The sequence below is a fragment of the Acinonyx jubatus genome, chromosome X (genome assembly GCF_027475565.1).
Source record: "Acinonyx jubatus isolate Ajub_Pintada_27869175 chromosome X, VMU_Ajub_asm_v1.0, whole genome shotgun sequence".
In the NCBI taxonomy this organism is placed as follows: Eukaryota; Metazoa; Chordata; class Mammalia; order Carnivora; family Felidae; genus Acinonyx; species Acinonyx jubatus.
The window spans coordinates 124,089,489-124,107,938 of record NC_069389.1 but is presented as its reverse complement, the minus strand read 5'-3'; the positions used below and the strand labels follow the sequence as shown (position 1 = coordinate 124,107,938).

Here is an 18,450-nt window from a genome sequence, read left to right as displayed (position 1 = left end):
CAGAAAAAAAAAAAAAAATTATGTGCCTGTATATTTGCATGGAAGAATATATCCCAAGCTGTTAATATCTTGGGGCGGGGGGGGGGTGTCAGATAATGATGGACCTGCCTTTTGTGTACATCCTTGCATTGTTTTGTTAGTTTTAATGAAAAAGGCATTACTTTTGGGTTTTGACGATGAAGGAAAAAAATTAAGAAGAGGAGGTGGGTGGGTGGAGGAATTAGAAAAGAAAGGAAGGAGCTATTTTTGCGGCTGTTTCTGTGTGCGCTCCTTTTACAGATAGTGCGGCAGGCCCGGGCGTCGCGTCTACGCGCGGGATTACAGTAACTTGGTTGTCAGTGATGAGTCAGAGTGCGTGGTGCTGATGCTGCTGCCATTTCATCACCTCTGCGAGCGCAGCATCCATTCCTTCGCTCTCCTTGCGCCTGGGCCTACCTCGCCTCGGGCTCCCAGGCCAGCGATGTGCTCGTGGCCGGTCTAGATCCGGACCAAACCACGCTCTCCGAGGCCTCGGCTGGGCGCCCCTCTCGCCGCCCAAGGCCGGCCCGGGCCAAGGAGACCTGCTGATCCCCGGCTATGGAGGCCATCTGGCTATACCAGTTCCGGCTCATTGTCATCGGGGATTCCACGGTGGGCAAATCCTGTCTGATCCGCCGTTTCACCGAGGGCCGCTTTGCCCAGGTTTCGGACCCCACCGTGGGGGTGGATTTTTTCTCCCGTCTGGTGGAGATCGAGCCAGGAAAACGCATCAAGCTCCAGATCTGGGATACCGCGGGTCAAGAGAGGTTCAGGTGGGAGCGCAGCCGGGGCCGCGAGCAGTGGGAGGGTCTTCGGGGCTTGCACAACCCCTGGGAAAAGAGGACTTCCTGGTCCTGGTCGCGGCCCCTTAGGGACGATACCGAGCATCTGGGGATTTCTGCTCAAGCCCACCTTCAGCTACCTGGGAGTTCAGTGCGGGGAAAGAAGCGCCCTGGCCGGAAAGGCCGGGCAATTGATACGTATTGCTTCCACCACAATTCCACCGATGTGCCCCTTGCTGGCTAACAAACTAGCTGGAATTGATCACTGAAATTTATCAATCTCAGTCCTTATACTACATACTTTCAAACATGTTCCCAGGTCCACCTAACATAACTGACAGATATAGATAGGTGGTATATAGCGACAGCTACATATAGACCTAGACATAGATATAGATTTATAGAGAAACACACACATAATTACATGAAATAGATACTGATCATTGATTCCTGCTTGCCACCAGCACACATTCAGTGATTATCCACTGCATGCCAGGCGCTGGGCTTGTTTCTGGGGAAACAGCCCAAGGAAACACACAAGAGGATGCCTTGTAAACAAAACAGACACAGGCCCTTCCCTCTTAGAACTTCCGTGCTGGCATAGTGGGAGGAAACACATAATTAGCAATGATACAAGAGTGTCCTGTTCATATTTGTATGCTCACTGCCTACTATAATGCTTCACATATAATGAGTAATCAATGAACAGGTGTAATTTTCTGTCACAACCCTTTGTTTTCCCTTTGGAATATGTATCATGTGTAATTATATGTGTGAACACAGAGAAGGCTACCTGGAGAAGATGAGGCCGTGATGAGTAGGAGTAGCCCAGCAGAGACAGGAAAAGCCCGGGGGGGGGGGGGGGGAAACAGTGTACACAGAAAACTTGGAGAGAACAATTTGAGCTAAAGTCACATAAAGCAGCAGGAACTGGACCAACAAAGGACTAAATAGCGTTTATGCATTTTCAAATATGTTTATGATTATTTGTTTATTTATTGAACACTAATTCCACACAGAAAATACTGGTTAGGTAGTTGAAGAAGAGGAGATGCAAGAGTTCACTACAAACTTGAGTTGTCCCCACCCCCAACCCCGCAATTCCATAAACTATAAGTGAAGAAAGGTGTCTTTTATATATTTATTGCAATCTCTGTATGAACAGCCTTTTCATATCCACTGCCTATTATTTATTGGGTGATCTTGATTTGTAAGAGTCCTTTATAGATTATTAATCCTCCTCTGTCATGTACATTGTGAAATATCTTCCTAGTTTGTCATTTGTCTTTTAACTTTAAGAACATTTTTTGATGTATGGAAGGTTTTAATTTTTATGTAGCCTCATGTTGTGTTTGGAAAGGGCTTTGTTACAGCTTCCTCATTGATTTCCTGAACCAAGTTGTTCACAAATGAAAACCTTTGTTCATGTTGAATTTTCTGATTACACCTACCATTCTCCTTTAAACATAAGGGAATCAGAAATGCTTTCCATCTCCAAGGCTTATTTGCTTGGTTGAACTCATTCGTAGCATTTGTCCTTATCATCATCTAGCTTGGACTTTAATTCCCTGGATGATGTCTGTTCTCTTATCACTGGGCCATTTGTACTAAGCCTTAAGCTACTGAGTCACTCATTGTTTATCTTTTTTTTTTTTTTTTATCCAAGGAGACAGAAAACCTAAAACTAGACGTAAATCAAAAAGCACAGTACTTTCAAGCAAGCAACTGTAGAGACAAAAATAGTTTGACACCCTCTAATAAGCTCTAATATGCTCTAAGCAAAGTACCATAACGTATGCAAGTCAACAAGTTAAAATATAGGCAGCTTCTCCTGTTTAAGAAGCACAGCACATGTATAATAGGTTTTAGAGATATTCTAATTACATCGCTTTAAATAAATTGTCACTTTAAGGGGAAGTTTTGGCTCTTTAAGCAGTTTTTCACAGTGGTAGCTCCTGAGTCAGCCTCTCTGAAATGTGTCAGGACCTTTGCAGACCATTCTTCTTTTTCCCATTCCCACATAGCCTAAGAAATAAAAAACAAAATGCATTTCTCCTCAGAGATGCACATAGCAGTAAGAAGTGGGAAAAATGGGGCCTATTGTAATATACCTCTATATACTTATAAACATGTACTGTTGACTCTCATAAGTTCATGTTTAATCTTTTCAAATCCTGTTTCAACTACGACAGTTTGTAATGAGCTCTCCAGGTCAGAGAACACTTTAGCATTCGTTACTTCATTTTGCTACATAATAACCTGTGGCTTAGGTATCCCATTTTGCCACGGTGGGAGAGTGGGCTGTGGTTCTACCTGAACTGAGGGGAAATGCCTGTAAGGCCATGAGCATTCATTTCTAGAAGATGCCATCTCAAAGTTTTGGCCAATTGAAAATTCATGTAGTATTATTACACAATGACATCTGCATTCCATTGTTTAAGAAAAGAGAAAATCATTCATACTAAAGGACTGTGTCCGTAACGAGACACGCTAGAATACACCATCTGAGTTCATTGAAGGACAGGAGTTGGGGCGCGGCCTTTATTCTTTACTTCTTTCTTGTGTTCTAGATCCATCACTCGCGCCTACTACAGGAACTCAGTAGGTGGCCTTCTCTTATTTGACATTACCAACCGCAGGTCCTTCCAGAATGTCCATGAGTGGTTAGAAGAGACCAAAGTACATGTTCAGCCCTACCAAATTGTATTTGTTCTGGTGGGTCACAAGTGTGACCTGGATACACAGAGGCAAGTGACTCGCCACGAGGCAGAGAAACTGGCTGCTGCGTACGGCATGAAGTACATTGAAACGTCAGCCCGAGATGCCATTAACGTGGAGAAAGCCTTCACAGACCTGACAAGAGACATCTATGAGCTGGTTAAAAGGGGGGATATTACCATCCAGGAGGGGTGGGAAGGGGTGAAGAGTGGATTTGTACCAAATGTGGTTCACTCTTCAGAAGAGGTTGTCAAGTCAGAGAGGAGATGTTTGTGCTAGTCAGCCCTTTTATTTCCAAAACGGCTCTCCCACCTGAACTTAAAAGTGATGAAAATGAAGAGAATCCTTGCGTGACTGAAGAGAACTCAGCCTCCATTTTACATACAAGGGAGCCTCCTTCTCCAGGGGTCTTGGACAGGCCGTGGAGTAGATGTGGGAGCCTGGGTGCTGGGAGTGAGGGACTCATTTCGGCGACTGTTTGTGGCCCATTGTGAGTGGACCACATGTCAAGGGGCTGAGGTTTGGGGAGCTGGGCCCAGAAAAATACAACCACAGACAGGACAGCTATTTCTTGGTATTTCAGCTCATTCATAGGTCACAAACATAAATCTGTAAAGGGGAAAAAAGTATCACATTGGAAACAATAAGCCAAACTAAAAAAGACTACGAGATCAACTTAATCAGTGAGAATATCCTACACCAAGTGTGTGTGCTGGGTTGGGTGCAAGGGTACCAATTAGCTTCCAAACAGCTTGTCTGTAAAATGAGGGGCACGGACCAGCTATTTACTAAGACCGTTTCGAGGCCTGTTGTTCTAGTAGAAATGCCGTGTGTATGAAGAGGGAAGCCATTATATGTATTGCTTTTATCACATTCCAGAAAATGTACACCCTTATGATGGAATAACCAACTGTGTGAAAGAAATTGTGCCATGCAAATTACCATATAAGTAGAAGAAAGGAACCCTGTAACCCATGCCATGCCCTCTTCCCTCAGCCCCCCAGCCCAGATCATGCCCGGGGTTTCTCTGCAGGGGCAGCTGCTGCCTAAAAAGTGCACAACCTGCCTGTCCCTTCAGGTTCCTGGCGACAACAGTACAGGGACTGCCTCTGCAAAGAGCCCTGAGGCAGACATTTGCTCAGCAAGAGGCACCACCGGCACCCTCACAAACACTTCACCGTCACTTGAATTCACAGCAGGCCTCTGAGATTTTCTTCCCCATTTTACAAAAGAGTAAAACTAAGAAGCAGGAGCCTCTTTCTGCCAGGGTGAAGGTCTCCTGACTCCTAGTTCTTGTTCCTGCTGTCGGGTGAATGAACCGTTATTAATTTGTTTACTTTGGAAGAGCTATGACTGTAAATAAATGTTCTCGACATGTTAGGGTGTTTCCTTATTGCTTACGACTCAGCTGTCATCCTGAGGGAACCTGGGGATGAAACGAAGGTAAAGCCATTTCAGGTATTACTGACAAGTAGGCTTTAAATGAGTGAGTAATTGCACAACTAAAAACACATTAAAACTGTGTGCGCTACAAGCGTTCTTATCACTGAAACACAGTGGACATGTTAGCGAAAAGAACCAAATGCAGCAATGGGGAGTGGGATGGGGGGTAAACACTCAGCTCACAATGACCTTGGCTACCTGTTTGCCACATACTACACGGGGTTCTTGTCTACCCTAGAGAGTCAGCTCCTAATTCTCAGGTGAGCAGACGTCTAACTGCATCAGAAAACTGAAATGGTTGGCTTAAGGTTCCATTACCTTCTTGAAGAGAGGTCATGCTTTAAATTATTTTTCAGATTGTAGCCAGCTGAGCTAGGCAAAAGCCATACTTTTCACAGTAAGAAAACAATTCTGAGTAGTCAGGTTTCTCATATCCATTCTGACAGGAAAGCCTGACAATGGTAAATTGCTTTGAGATATAATACTGAACTTCGGTATGAATGTGACTGAATCTGAAAGTTCGGGAATTTGCTTCAGCCACAAAGAAGAAGCCAAATAACGAGAATTATGGAAACAAACCACCTTGGACCAACCTGCAGCATCGACTACAAGTGAAGCTCTCATCCTGTCTACATTCATTTCACATGACCTGGCCTGGGCGGAGTGATTAAGTGGCCAGCTTTGTGGTTTTAGAAGGCAAATAAAAGATGGTGAACAGGATTAACACAAAATTTCATCAACTACTATGTTTAATTGTATCAAGAAGATTCTGAAAGCAAGATTATCCAGTAGATAAATGAGTTTTTTCAGTGGCTTCTGTCCAAAAAAAAAGATAGAAACAAAACTTCTTTATGGTTTTCTTGTCTAAGACACTATATGTATACTTTTTCCATTCCTTGCATTTTTTAAAGGCAGGTTTAAAAATACTCAGCATAGGATCCAGCAAAGGTGGCTGAGCTTAATTGCTTAAACGAGTTCTAGAAACTTTAAAAATCATTTTAGTAGAATTCAGTGCTGTTGTCACTGCAATAAGTGGGTTTTAGAAACTGAGTGTGAAAAAATCAGGTGTTAATACAATACTAAGGATAAAGCTTTAGAAGCTATTTTACTACATAGGTAAAGAAAAGATCAACTAACTTGTAACAAAGACCACAACTGCATGTTGGATTGGATTGTCTCATATTCCAGAATAAAATGTACTGTATACTTTTCCTCACTTTGTTGTGCATTGTAATGAAATGTGGAAAAATGTTTTCTTTAGCTGTATGTGAATGAGAATTTGCTTGTATTTAGTAAAATGGTTGATTATGTGACTGTGAGATTCCAAGTGTGTGTTGTAGCTGTTTCCAGAGTCTGTCACCACAGTAGTAACCATTGTAGGTTATCCGTTATGTATGACATATACTATGCAAAAGAGTCTTCACTGGTATCTCAAAGCCAGAACAAGAATATGAGTTTTGAAAGTTATGTAATCATCATGTTGAAAGTCACAGAGACCTCACTACAGCCTGAGAATCCCATGACACCAGCTAGCTGTTTACAACTATTGTCATCCCTGGAAAGTCTTCTTTTCCACAGGCTAAATTGTCTCAGCTGTTTTGAGTCCTACTCTATGATATCCGTTTTGTGCCAGGATCACTTGGAGTGTGGGGCCCAGATTGGAACACAAAAGTTCAGAACACTGCCTGTGGTTGATAGTGCATATTTAGGGGAGGGGAAAAAAGGGAAAGATGTTTGATTCTGAGTCTGGGCATAGGAAGGCTGAATTATGCACAGCTTTATCATTTTTATAGTCATGAGTGAAGGAAGGAGGAGGGAAGGTAGAAAGGAAAAACCAACAATGCAACAGCATTTCATATAGTTAACATCCCATTCTCCTTAAAACACTCCTTATAATGCCAGGGTCTGATCATCTTTTCTTTGGTTAATTCCTTTGGTGACCTTATTCTGTCCCGTGTCTGTAAATACCACATTATAAGCCAATGAGTCCTGAATGTAGATCTCCAGCTTGTCTCCTTCCCATGGACTCCAGACCTTTATAAATAGCTGCCGACCCAGCATGTCCACTTGAATGTCTATCAGGCATCAGAAACGTAACATGTCCCAGACCAAGCTCCTAATCTTCCTCCCCAAATGTATTCTTCCCATAGCCTTTCCTTCCTCAGTAAATGGCAACTTTGTCTTTCTGTGTACTTTTGCCAAAAACCTTGGAGTCATCCTTGACTCCTCTCTTTCATAGTCCACATGGGATCTATCTGGCTAGGCTGGCTCTACCTTAAAAGTAACCAGAATCAGACTCAGGTGAAGATGTTGAAACGTTCTTCAAATGCACCAAGCACATTCACACCTCAGGGCCTTTGTACTTGCTCTTTACTGTATCTGGAATTCTCTTTCCTGAGATGACTGCCTGGATTTCTCCCTCACCCCCATCAAGTTCTGAAACCAACAGCCTCCAAAATCTGCAAGCAGCTTCCTGATTCTTGAGAAGATGTAGCTCCAGAAGTTGTCCCTGACAGCTCAACGTAGCATGTAACTCCTTAGTCTTCCCTGGAGAACAACAGAGTTTCGGTATACAATAAAGGGCAGAGAAACTTGGGAGGAGAGAATGGAAAACCTGGAGAGTGTAGCTTCACAGGAAGGAGTGGACAGTAGTATCACAATGCAGCAGTGGATTCAGAAAGCTAATGACTAAAATATGTCCGTAAGATTCAAGGGAGCCGGAAGTCACGAGCGACCTTTGTCAGCACAGCGTTGGTGGAATGATTTCTGCCTATACCATGGCCCTTAGGGCGTTGTTCTCAGTTCTGTTGGAAGTCCAACTCTTTCCTTTTCTTTTTTTTTTTTTTTTCCAGTTCTTTTCCTTGCTCTCCATGTTCTCCTCTCCCTAGACAATCTTACCTTTGCTCGTGACTTCAGTTATTGTTTTGGCATTGAGGACTCCCCGATGGAGGACCCCAGCCCATTCTTTTGAGCGTTATACCAATACGGCCAACTCGCCCACTGAACACATGCACAAATTCCTCATGCTCAACATATCCAGTATGAAACCAGCATCTATCAGAATGTGTTCCTTCCACCCCAGTCTTTCTCATCTCTATAAACGACACCACCATCCAACCCTTTGTTCAACACAGAAACCTAGCAGTTATCCTTAATCCCTCGCTTCTCCCCACCTCCTGTATCAAATCCATCTCCACTGCAGTGCCATTGCTATCACCTATGTCCGGGCTGCTGCCAACTCTTTCCTGAACTACTCTGTTATCTTCCTAAGTGGCCGCCTTACTTTCTGTTCCTATTCCCAAAATACATTCTCAACATAACAGCCAGAATGAATGGTCTTTTCAAAACAGAAAACAGATCAAGTCATTCTGCTTACTACCCACCAATGGTTTCTCATCACGTTTAGAACAAAATCCAAATAAACCTTACATTTCTTAACATGACAAGGCCTTGCAAGATCGGGCCTCTCTGCCTACTTCTCCAGTTGTAAGTTCCACAAATGTCAGAATCTTATTCGTCTTGTTCACCATTGTTTCTGCAACCTGTGACATACACCTATTTTTCAATAACCAATAAATATTTGAATGAATGGTTGTTTTATTCCCCTACTCTAATCCAATGACCTTCACTATTACTTCACTTCAGTAAAATACACACATGGCCCTATCCTAAAGTATGGCCAAATTTTTTCTTTTATTTTGAGAGACAAAAAGAGCACAAGAGCGAGCATGAGTGGGGGAGGGGCCGAGAGAGGGAGAGAGAGAATCCCAAGCAGGCTCCAGGCTGTCAGCACAGAGCAGGACACAGGGCTCGATCTCACGACTGAGATCATGACCTGAGCCGAAATCAAGAGTCAGACGTTTAACCGACTGAGCCACCCAAGCATCCTAGGATGAAATTTTATATAGCCTCTGAAACCTGATTACAGGTTCTGTTTGTCTACTCTATCCCATGAACCCTATTTTAAACTTCTCTAGGACCTTCAGGCAATCAACCACCATCCATTGCCAGTCTATCAATGCACCCTTTGACTTTGTTTCGCTCGCTCTTTCTCCTGGCTGTTGTGATGTCTGTCAGCTGGATTCAGGTCATCAGTTCCTAAAGAATATGATTGGTAACAGTTTGGTCTATTTCCTTCTAGACGATTTATTTCTTTATTAATTTTCAAAATGTTATTTACATAGTGGGTAAGAGTATGGATTTTGGAGTAAGACCATCATGGGTTCAAATTCTGAGTCTACCAGTTAATATATGTGTGATTGAATTTCTCAGACTCTCAGGGTACCACATACACTAAACTGGACAATGATAATATTTAATTCATAGAATTGTTGTGAGAATGAAATGACATAATCCATATAAAGTACCTAGCACTTGGTAAATGTCACATCATAAACATACTCAGAAAATGGGTGTTTTATGTTTGCACCTAAATTAATCTTTTTCATAAATTGTATTATGTAACACACTGTGCTATTACCTTTTGCATACATATATATATTTTGTATATATGTATACAAAATATACACATACAGTATATATTTTGTAAATATGTGAGAGTAGGAGTTGTCGGTTTTCTGCTTATTATTGTATCTCTATAGTCAATCAGTGCCTGATACATATTTGTTGAATGTGATCAGGAAAAAAAGGTAGCTGACATACTGAAGATGACAGACACAGAAGAAATCTGGGTTTTTGATGATGCCATTGAGCTACAGATTTGACTACCCTTGGAGCCACTCTATCTTAAGACTATTACATGAAATAATACATCCCTTTTTAGTTTATGCCATTTTTTTCAACTTGTAGCTGAAAGTTTCCTAACTGATACAATAGCATTATACAGGAAGTTATTTAATTCCCATTGCTGCTTTAAAGTAATTCTGCGATGTATACATACCTTTGAGTATTTCACCAATTATGTCAAGTCAAAATCATAAAAGTGGAATTTATGAATCAAAGAATATACACCTTTCAAATTTTGATACAATTACTCAGATTGCTTTCTAGAAAGCTTTTACTGAATACCCACGAACAGTGTGTGATAATGTCTATAATGAGTATTATTGTCAATCTTTTAACTCTTTGCAAAACTGAGAGGTGAATAATATATATTTTGTAATTTGCATATATTTGGTTAATTGGTTTTTTGTCACTTGCAACTGAAAACAGGACTAATAACAAGGTGCTGACTTTTTTCTTATTAATTAATAAATAAGATTTCCTTACATATGGAAATAAATTCTTTATCTAGCACATATGTTATTCTATATTTTTTCATGTTTTTTGGACTTTTAACTTTATTTATGGTCTTTGGTAATATAAAAAGAAGTCTTTAAGATTTCATAAATAATATCATTATTAAATAATTTAACAATAAATAATATTTTGTTTATTATTTAATCATAATTTCACACATTGTCTATGAGAATCTGGAAACAGTTGTCTCCAAGTTGGGGAACTGGGTGGCTGGCAGACAAGGTGCAAAGAAAACTTAATGTGTATCAGATAATATTTTATAACTTTTGATATTTATACCATGTACCTCATATATATATATATATATATATATATATATGGCCTGTTCTCTTGATGTTTTATGGCAATACTGTTAGTTTTAGATAAGCCTTCTCCACCCAAATACTAGAAAACTATGATTTCCTAAAATCCATTTAGGGTTCCTTCAGGAATTGACTTCTGTTTAATATGTGGAGGTAGGAATAAGAACTATTCTTCCCAAATGGCTACTTACCCTACACTATCCATAAAATACTTCATTCTTTCTTCAATGATCAGAAATTCTACTCTTTTCAAATATTGACATACATATGGGTTTTTGGACTCCCATTTTATAGTTCATTAATCTGTTTGTCTATTCCTGCCCTAATACTACATTGTATTTTTTATTACCTTTTTTCGCTTCAAAACTTTCTTTGATATTCTCATGCAGTACATTAAAACTTAAGAATAAATGTGTCAATTTCTTTATCCACTCATCTGTTAAAAAAGCCAGACACAGAAAGGAAACAACTGCATGATCTCATTTATATGTGGAATATAAAAAACTTAAATACATAGAAGCAGAGAATAGAATGGTAGTTACTAGGGGGTGGGGAAGGAGGGGAAATGGGGGAATGCTGGCCAAAGGTTACAAAGATGCAGTTATGCAGAATGAATAGGTTTTGGAGATCTACTGGGCAGCATGTAGACTATAGTTATCAATAGTGTATCGGATACTGGAAATTTGCTAAAAGACTAGATTTCAGGTACTCACCACACACACACAATGGTAACTATGGGAAGGGATGGATATGTTAGTGAGCTTGACTGTAGTAATCATTTAAGTATAGACAGATAGATATAGATATATCGCCATGTTGTACACCTTAAATGTATACAATTTTTGTTATAAACATAAAAAATAATAAATGTGTCACGTTTTCCCTCAGGCAGGGTTAGGATTTTGATTGCTTTAATTTACTGACACTGATAGAATGTCATTCCGTTAATTTAATCCTTGTTTATGCCCATCAGTTAATTCTTATAGTTCACTTATAGGATTTAGCTATTGTCTGTTAATTCCTAGATATTTTATAATATTTACATATCATAAATATTTGTATTTTATTTGAATGGGTTCTTTTTCTCATTACATGCTCTAATTGGTCATTGCTAGTGTGTAGGGAACTGTGGATACGTGTATGTTTACATCTTGTATTCAGACACTATACTAAATTCTCTTATTACTTCAGTTTTTCAATTGATCTCTTCTGTTTTCTAGGTGGACACTGTAATCCAGAAATAATAATTTTCTGGGGCACCTGGGTGGCTCAGTCGGTTAAGTGTCTGACTTTGGCTCACGTCATGATCTCATGGTCTGTGGGTTTGAGCCCCGCCTCAGGCTCTGTGCTGACAGCTCAGAGCCGGGAGCCTGCTTTGGATTCTGTGTCTCCCTCTCTCTCTGCCCCTCCCCTGCTCATGCTCTCTCAAAAATAAATAAACATTAAAAATATTTTTAAAAATTTTGTGTGTGTGTCTTTTATTTTGAGAGAGAAACAGAGTAAGAATGGGGGGAAGGACAGAGAGAGAGGGAGACACAGAATCCGAAGCAGTCTCTGAGCTGTTAGCACAGAGCCAGACGCAGGGCCGAACCCACAGACTGAAATCTTGACCCGAGCTGAAGTCGGACACCCAACTGACTGAGCCACCCAGGCGCCCTCATTAAAAATATTTTTAAAAAAGAAATAATTTTCTCTCTTCCTTTCTAATATTTATACTTCATTTCTTCTTTTCACACAGACTAGAACCTGGATTACAATGATGATTGGGGCACCTGGGTGGCTCAGTCGGTTGAGCGTCCGACTTCAGCTCAGGTCATAATCTTGCAGTTTGTGAGTTCGAGCCCCGCATCGGGCTCTGTGCTGACAGCTCGGAGCCTGGACTCTGCTTCGGATTCTGTGCCTCCCTCTGTCTCTGCCCCTCCCATGCTCATGCTCTATCTCTCTCTGTCAATAATAAATAATCATTAAGAAAAAAAATTTTTAAATAAAATGAATAACAACAGTGATGGTGGGCATCTCTGTCTTGTTCCTGCTTATATGCTTCTAGCATTTTAACTTTAAATTACTTTGATTACGTTCTAGAACTTTTCACTACATTACTATTTACTAAGAGCTTTTACAAAGAATGTATGCTGAGTTTTTCAAATGTCTTTCTTATACCTATTGAGATAATCAAATGTTTTTTTCCTTAACCTGTTAATGTAATAAACTGTACCTAGTAAATCTGTTTATGTTTAACCATGTTTCTTTACATTCTTCAAATAAACTGTACATGTTCATGGTATATTTTTAAAACAGTTTGATTTAATTTACTAATATTTTATTAGGATCTTTGCATCTATATTCATGTTTGAGATGGGTTCATAACAGTACTTCCAAAAATTCAGCAGAGATTAAGAGAAATAGGGGGGATCTACAGTCAAATAAACTTGGAAAATTGTGGATTTAACGAATCAAAACAATATCCTGTAGGAGTACGCTAGTATATATTGGGGCTTTCCAATGGGAGGCAATTTTATACAGCATGTCCTCAACTTATATGACAAAATAATTTGACTAAGAGTTCATTGTAAATGTTGTTCTTTTGTGTTTTCTTTCAGGTTGTGGCACTATGGTTATTCTGGCCTCGTGAAATCATAAAATGGTTGAAAATGTATGTCTTCTTTTTCTATATCCTAGAATACTTAAATAACAGAGTGGTCTGCTGCTGGAAACTCTGATAGAATTCACCCATAAAAGCTTTTGGGTCCAGCATTTATCTTTCTTTCTTCTTCCTTCCCTCCCCCGTTTTTTTTTCTTCTTCTTCATTCTTCTTGTGGGGTTTTTTGTTTGTGTTTTTGTTTTTGTTTTTGGAAGAAGAGGGTATAGATCTTTAGCAACCCTTTCATTTTATTTCAGAGTTATGGTTAGATTCAGCTTTAAACCATTAGATACACCATTTTGTTGTTCACATATACTCATTGTCCTTCTCTGGAATAGGATTATACTTCCCTCCTATGATGTGGGCTTGGCCATGTGACTGTCAGCGCCCTAGCTGGAGGCTTACCTATCCGACTGGATTCCAGAGCCACCGGGACCTGTGGCGGCCACGTGGCACAGGGATTGGGAGGGACTACCCTAGCAGCACGCAGCCTACATCCTGGTGAATGAATTTTGGTAATTGACATTTTCCTTGAAAGGTATCCATTCCATTTAGATTTTCAAATGCATTGGCATACAGTTGTCACACTTAGTATAGCTTTAAAATCTCTGGATTGGTGCATAGAAACCTCTCATTTGTAATGCTTTGTTTATGTTTTTGTCTTTATAATTCAGAGTTGTTAGAGGCTTATCTATTTTTATCAGTACTTCAAAGAACCAGTTCTTGGTTTTATCAATTTTGCTTATTCTGCATTCTAATTTATTAACTTTTCACGTTATCTACATAAACATACTTTGTCTTTTCTCATGTGAATACTTCTCTGATTCTTCATATGCCAAGTAATTTTTAATTGTACTCCAAACATTTTTTAATATTATGCAACTCTGGGTTTTGTTTAAATTCTATGGAGAATGTTGATATTTTTGTTTTAGCTGATGATTTCTCTGGAAAAGTTCAGGTCACACATTCCAACCTGTCCTCTGTGGGCTGTTGTTCCAATACTAGTTCAGTTTTCAAAGCTTTGGCTGAACCACTTGGATGGTTCCTGTGCTCATGCACAACACAGTAGCCAGTCCAGAAACTGGGCAGTTGTCTATCCTTTTGTTCAGCTCTTTGGTATGCTAATTAGAAACACATAAGAACCCAGGAGTTTGGTTGAGCTCACGGGGGTCACTTTCCCAAGTTCCTCCCTCTTTCCAGTTCCCAGGGGCTTCCCCTTTCCTGTGCTTCAGCTAGAAATCCCAACCAAGCTGGGACAGAATGGCTTGAGATTGAGATTAGGAAGGGGTGGCAGTGATTGGTAATGACAAGGTCTCAGGCGTGACTGTGGGAATAAGTGGCTAAGGAATGCTCTCGGAGACAGACAAGATCACTGGAGGGGAGATGAGGCAGGAGAGAAAGACTATTCCCCTAAGAGACAGATCATCCTTGACCTTTATTGATGGAGGCAGCAAAAATCAGTGGTTGGACATTCGGGTTTTTTTGAGTTTAGCATCAAGGGCTCATATTTTAATCTGAATTCCATTTTCAAGCCTACTAGTGTTCTCATTGCATTAAATCCTAAATAACCTGTAATTCTAGCTTTGATTTTTTTTTACCTCAACATTATTTCATAGTATTTAATTTTGAAATGTTTTGGATTTATTTTAAAGTATTATTAATTACTAATTTATATGAGTTATGATCACCAAATGTGACCCAGATGATTTGCCTGCAAGTGACTACTGGTGTGCTAAGACTCCCACTAATGTTTTGATCCATTTTTTTCTTGAATTCCTAACATTTCATATATTTTGACACAATGTTATTTACCAGATACATGTTCACAAAGGTTTCATCTTTATCATAAATGGTACCCTTTACCACTGCAACAGGATCCTGTTTTAAATATATGAAAGTAGAAAGAAAAATTAATTTAAGGAAACAGGAAGTTGAATTCCTACTACAAACCCCCTGGTGACCGGATTCTTTGGAACTGAAAACACAGAAACATCAAACACCAGAATGAAAAGACGTTAACAAGGCAGAGTTTTTACTCTAGTAGAAAGCCCAAAATTTGATTCCCTAAAACATCCCTTGACATGTCATTTAAAGTGTTCAAAAACATTTTTCTAAAAGTATGTTACTCTGAAATACTTTACTTATATTAATTACAACTTCATAGAAATATTTCCTGGGGTAGAAATAAGAGGGCAGAGTAATATGGATATGGTTAGTGACTACCATAACCAGTGTTCAGTATTTCAGTGTATTCCTCCACTTTTGAGTGCTTTAAATATTGGTATATTTATTTGCCATTATTCAGTAATCATCTTTATTTTGTACCATGGCATATGCAGTCACACATAAAAAATTGGAGCTGTATAAAGCCACTGACCTTTTAAAAACTCTTCCAAGCTGTATTTTCTTTAATGTTTATTTTTGAGAGTCTGTGAGCAGGGGGAGGGGCAGAGAGGGAGGGAGACGGAGGATCTAAAGTGGACTCTGTGCTGACAACAGCGAGCCCAGAGAGCCCAATGTGGGGCTCCAATTCAGTCATGAACTGTGAGATCATGACCTGAGCCGAAGTCAGACGCTCAACTGACTGAACCACCCAAGCGCCCCACAAGTTGTATTCTTATTATATACTTTTCAAATGCCTCTTTCCTCGGTTATTACTATGGTTGAGTGGTTTTCCCTACACTTACTATATCTGGATTTCTCCTAGAACCCAGTTTGGACCCCATCTACTTTCAGGAGTTCCTGGTACAGCCAACTTTTACCTATGGGATAAGTAGAGGGTAAAGAAGGGGAGTATGATACCCGCTCCCTAGCAGGTAAGAAAGCAAGGGGTTCCATGCTTAGTTTCCAGCTTGTCTGCCTCCACCTGTCACTGACAGGCCTCCGGCCTTTTGACTTCCAGGATCATTCTTATTGTCTTGGAACTTGACCACTCCCTCCCTATGATAAAATGTATTATCCCCCCTACATTCTTTCCCCATCATCAGTCCACTTTTTAAACAAACACTGATGCCAGTATTTCAGTGTGACACCAAATAGATACCGAAAAGCTATAATTGTTACTTTGCTCTGGTATTACAACCAATATCTATAGTGGAGTTGAAAATTAACGATCTAGGGTGAATTAAAACTTTAACTCTGGACTGAGAAGAAATTGTGGCCCAATCCGGTCCAGACATAGGCTGAAGTAGCCAATGGTGTAGTTGTTGTCACCTGGGGTGTACTGATGAAAAGAAGAGACTTACCTGCTAACCTTTTGCTTTTTAATTTTTGTATTTTTTACCTTCTAGAATCCACAGGTTTGATCTGGGGAACATAAGCCCATTCAGACTAAGATGGATTAACTGAAGCAGCTAAAAGATCTAGAAGAAATTTCCTGTTTGGTCATGGCCTACCTCCAAATAAAGTATCCCCGAAAGGCAAATAGCTGTCATACAATCAACTAAACATAAAATTATTTGAAAACCATGACCAAGATGTATGGTCCTTTATAAACAAATTGCTCAGATATACTGTGCACACCAGGTCCATCCTTTATGTTTAATCTGACTGTAACTAACTCTGATACCAGACAAGAGAGAAGGACCAGACAAAAGTAAATTCTTCAAATGAACTGAGGCACAACCCACACCTGTTTTCATGTGTACACAGAACCCTGGGCCACCTTCCACTAACTCAACAAGAACAGCAGCTCTGCGCACATTTACCAAGTTCAAACACTTCAAGTCTCAAACTTCTCTCTCACATTGGTCATGTAAGCAGTACTCTCCCTGAATACAGAACAGTATTAATCTATAGAAAACATGGTTAATTAGCAGGCACATCAAATCTATGATGCTGATTGTAGTTACAAAATTTCAAACTAAAAAGTGTAAAAATGAAAAATGTTATCGAGTAGTTTTGGCCACAAGCCTAAGAAGTTACTCTGTAAAGCCTTCCTCAATAGTTTTGCTAAATTTATGGCATCACTTGGTTTTGGGTTAAGGAGAAAAAAAACCTCTCCAATCCATCATATAATTGCAAAACTTTGGAGGCTACTTGAAGTCTTCCTTTCACCTAATGCAGACAGAGATGCTTCCATCTAGCCCTTTAAAGTATCCGAACCTTTACTACCTTTTTGGCAGAGGCGGTTATTAGCCAGGGGCCTTATAAAAGGAAGTAAACCACTATCAAAAACCGGGCCATAATTAGGCAAGATCCAATGGGCTGTGAGCAAGAGGTATTCAAACCCCCTTTCTCCTTCGAGGTAGGGAACTGACCCTGGATTAGCTTTCTAGCTCAGCTCCCCTGGAAAGCTGACAAAAGTGCACCAGCAGCTGTGTGACCAGGTGAGCCTGCTTCTGGTAAAATGCCCTGGCTGGCACCTTGTGTCCAGGCTGAGGGCTGTGAGTGAACGTGAGTGTCCGTGAGGAGTTACAGCTCGGGCTCCCTGAGTACAGTGTACCTCCTGTTACTGGGCCCTGCCCCTGGCCAGGACCTGCGGATGCTATGCACTGGGGACTGATCTAAGATGTAGTGGTCCCCTTGCGGCTTCTAAGCCACGGTGGCTCCTGCAACCTATGTATGTAGTCTGTGGGGGCTACTGCAAGAATTCCCACAGAACTGTGCCCAAACCCGCCCCCTGGCGTGGTGTCTTAATGTCCCATGTCCTTCAGACTACATTGGTGTGAGACATAGCCTATCCAGGGCTTTGGAGTTTAAATGTATATTTGAACCCAACACCAGCTATGACAGGTGTCACACATGCACTCAGCCAGTGTCTTCAGACACAACACAATCCCACATTAGCACTGAATAGGCACAGGCAAGGCTAGCAAAAGGGTACAGAATTAGAACCACCAAGACAAACCTTTAAGAAATGGTTCAAGACTTACAGGTATCACTGAGGTTTAGGGCAGAGAACAGCAAAGAAACGAAAGCATTACTCATGAAGGTATTGAATTTCAGTTAACATTTCTACCAAACTTAGCTACTAGTTATTGTGAAATAAAGGAATGAGGCATCATGGTACAGAGGGAAGGAAATTCACCTAGGAACTGGATCTGGGTCTCATTCTGGCTATGTGGCTCTGGATAAGGTCCATCAATATCTATATGGCAGAGAAGGGCAGGGGCATGGAGGCAGGTTCCATCATCCCCTGCTGTCTCTACTGACAAAACTACTCTCAGTTAACCCTGAAAATAAAAACACTAGAATCTTGCTCCTTCCGTTTTTGGCAAGTCTCGGGAAAAATCCTAAATACAAGAAAAAGCCTTATGTAAAAATGTTAACTACTGAATTATTTGTT

The 18,450-nt window shown here is 40.3% G+C and overlaps 1 protein-coding gene across 1 annotated transcript; it reads left to right on the top strand.

Annotated features, from left to right (window-relative positions):
- Nucleotides 1–337: 337 nt before the first annotated feature.
- On the top strand, nt 338–6,280 carry RAB39B (RAB39B, member RAS oncogene family). The gene is made up of 2 exons (XM_015082625.3): nt 338–791; nt 3,371–6,280. The coding sequence occupies exons 1-2, from the start codon at nt 577–579 to the stop codon at nt 3,795–3,797; spliced, it is 642 nt and encodes a 213-aa protein (XP_014938111.2). The 5' UTR covers nt 338–576; the 3' UTR covers nt 3,798–6,280.
- Nucleotides 6,281–18,450: the final 12,170 nt, after the last annotated feature.

Excerpts from the sequence above, each read along its gene's own strand:
- RAB39B (XM_015082625.3), top strand. The coding sequence starts at position 577 with ATGGAGGCCATCTGGCTATACCAGTTCCGGCTCATTGTCATCGGGGAT. Across the intron at positions 792-3,370 it reads GCGGGTCAAGAGAGGTTCAG|ATCCATCACTCGCGCCTACT; the intron begins GTGGGAGCGCAG and ends CTTGTGTTCTAG.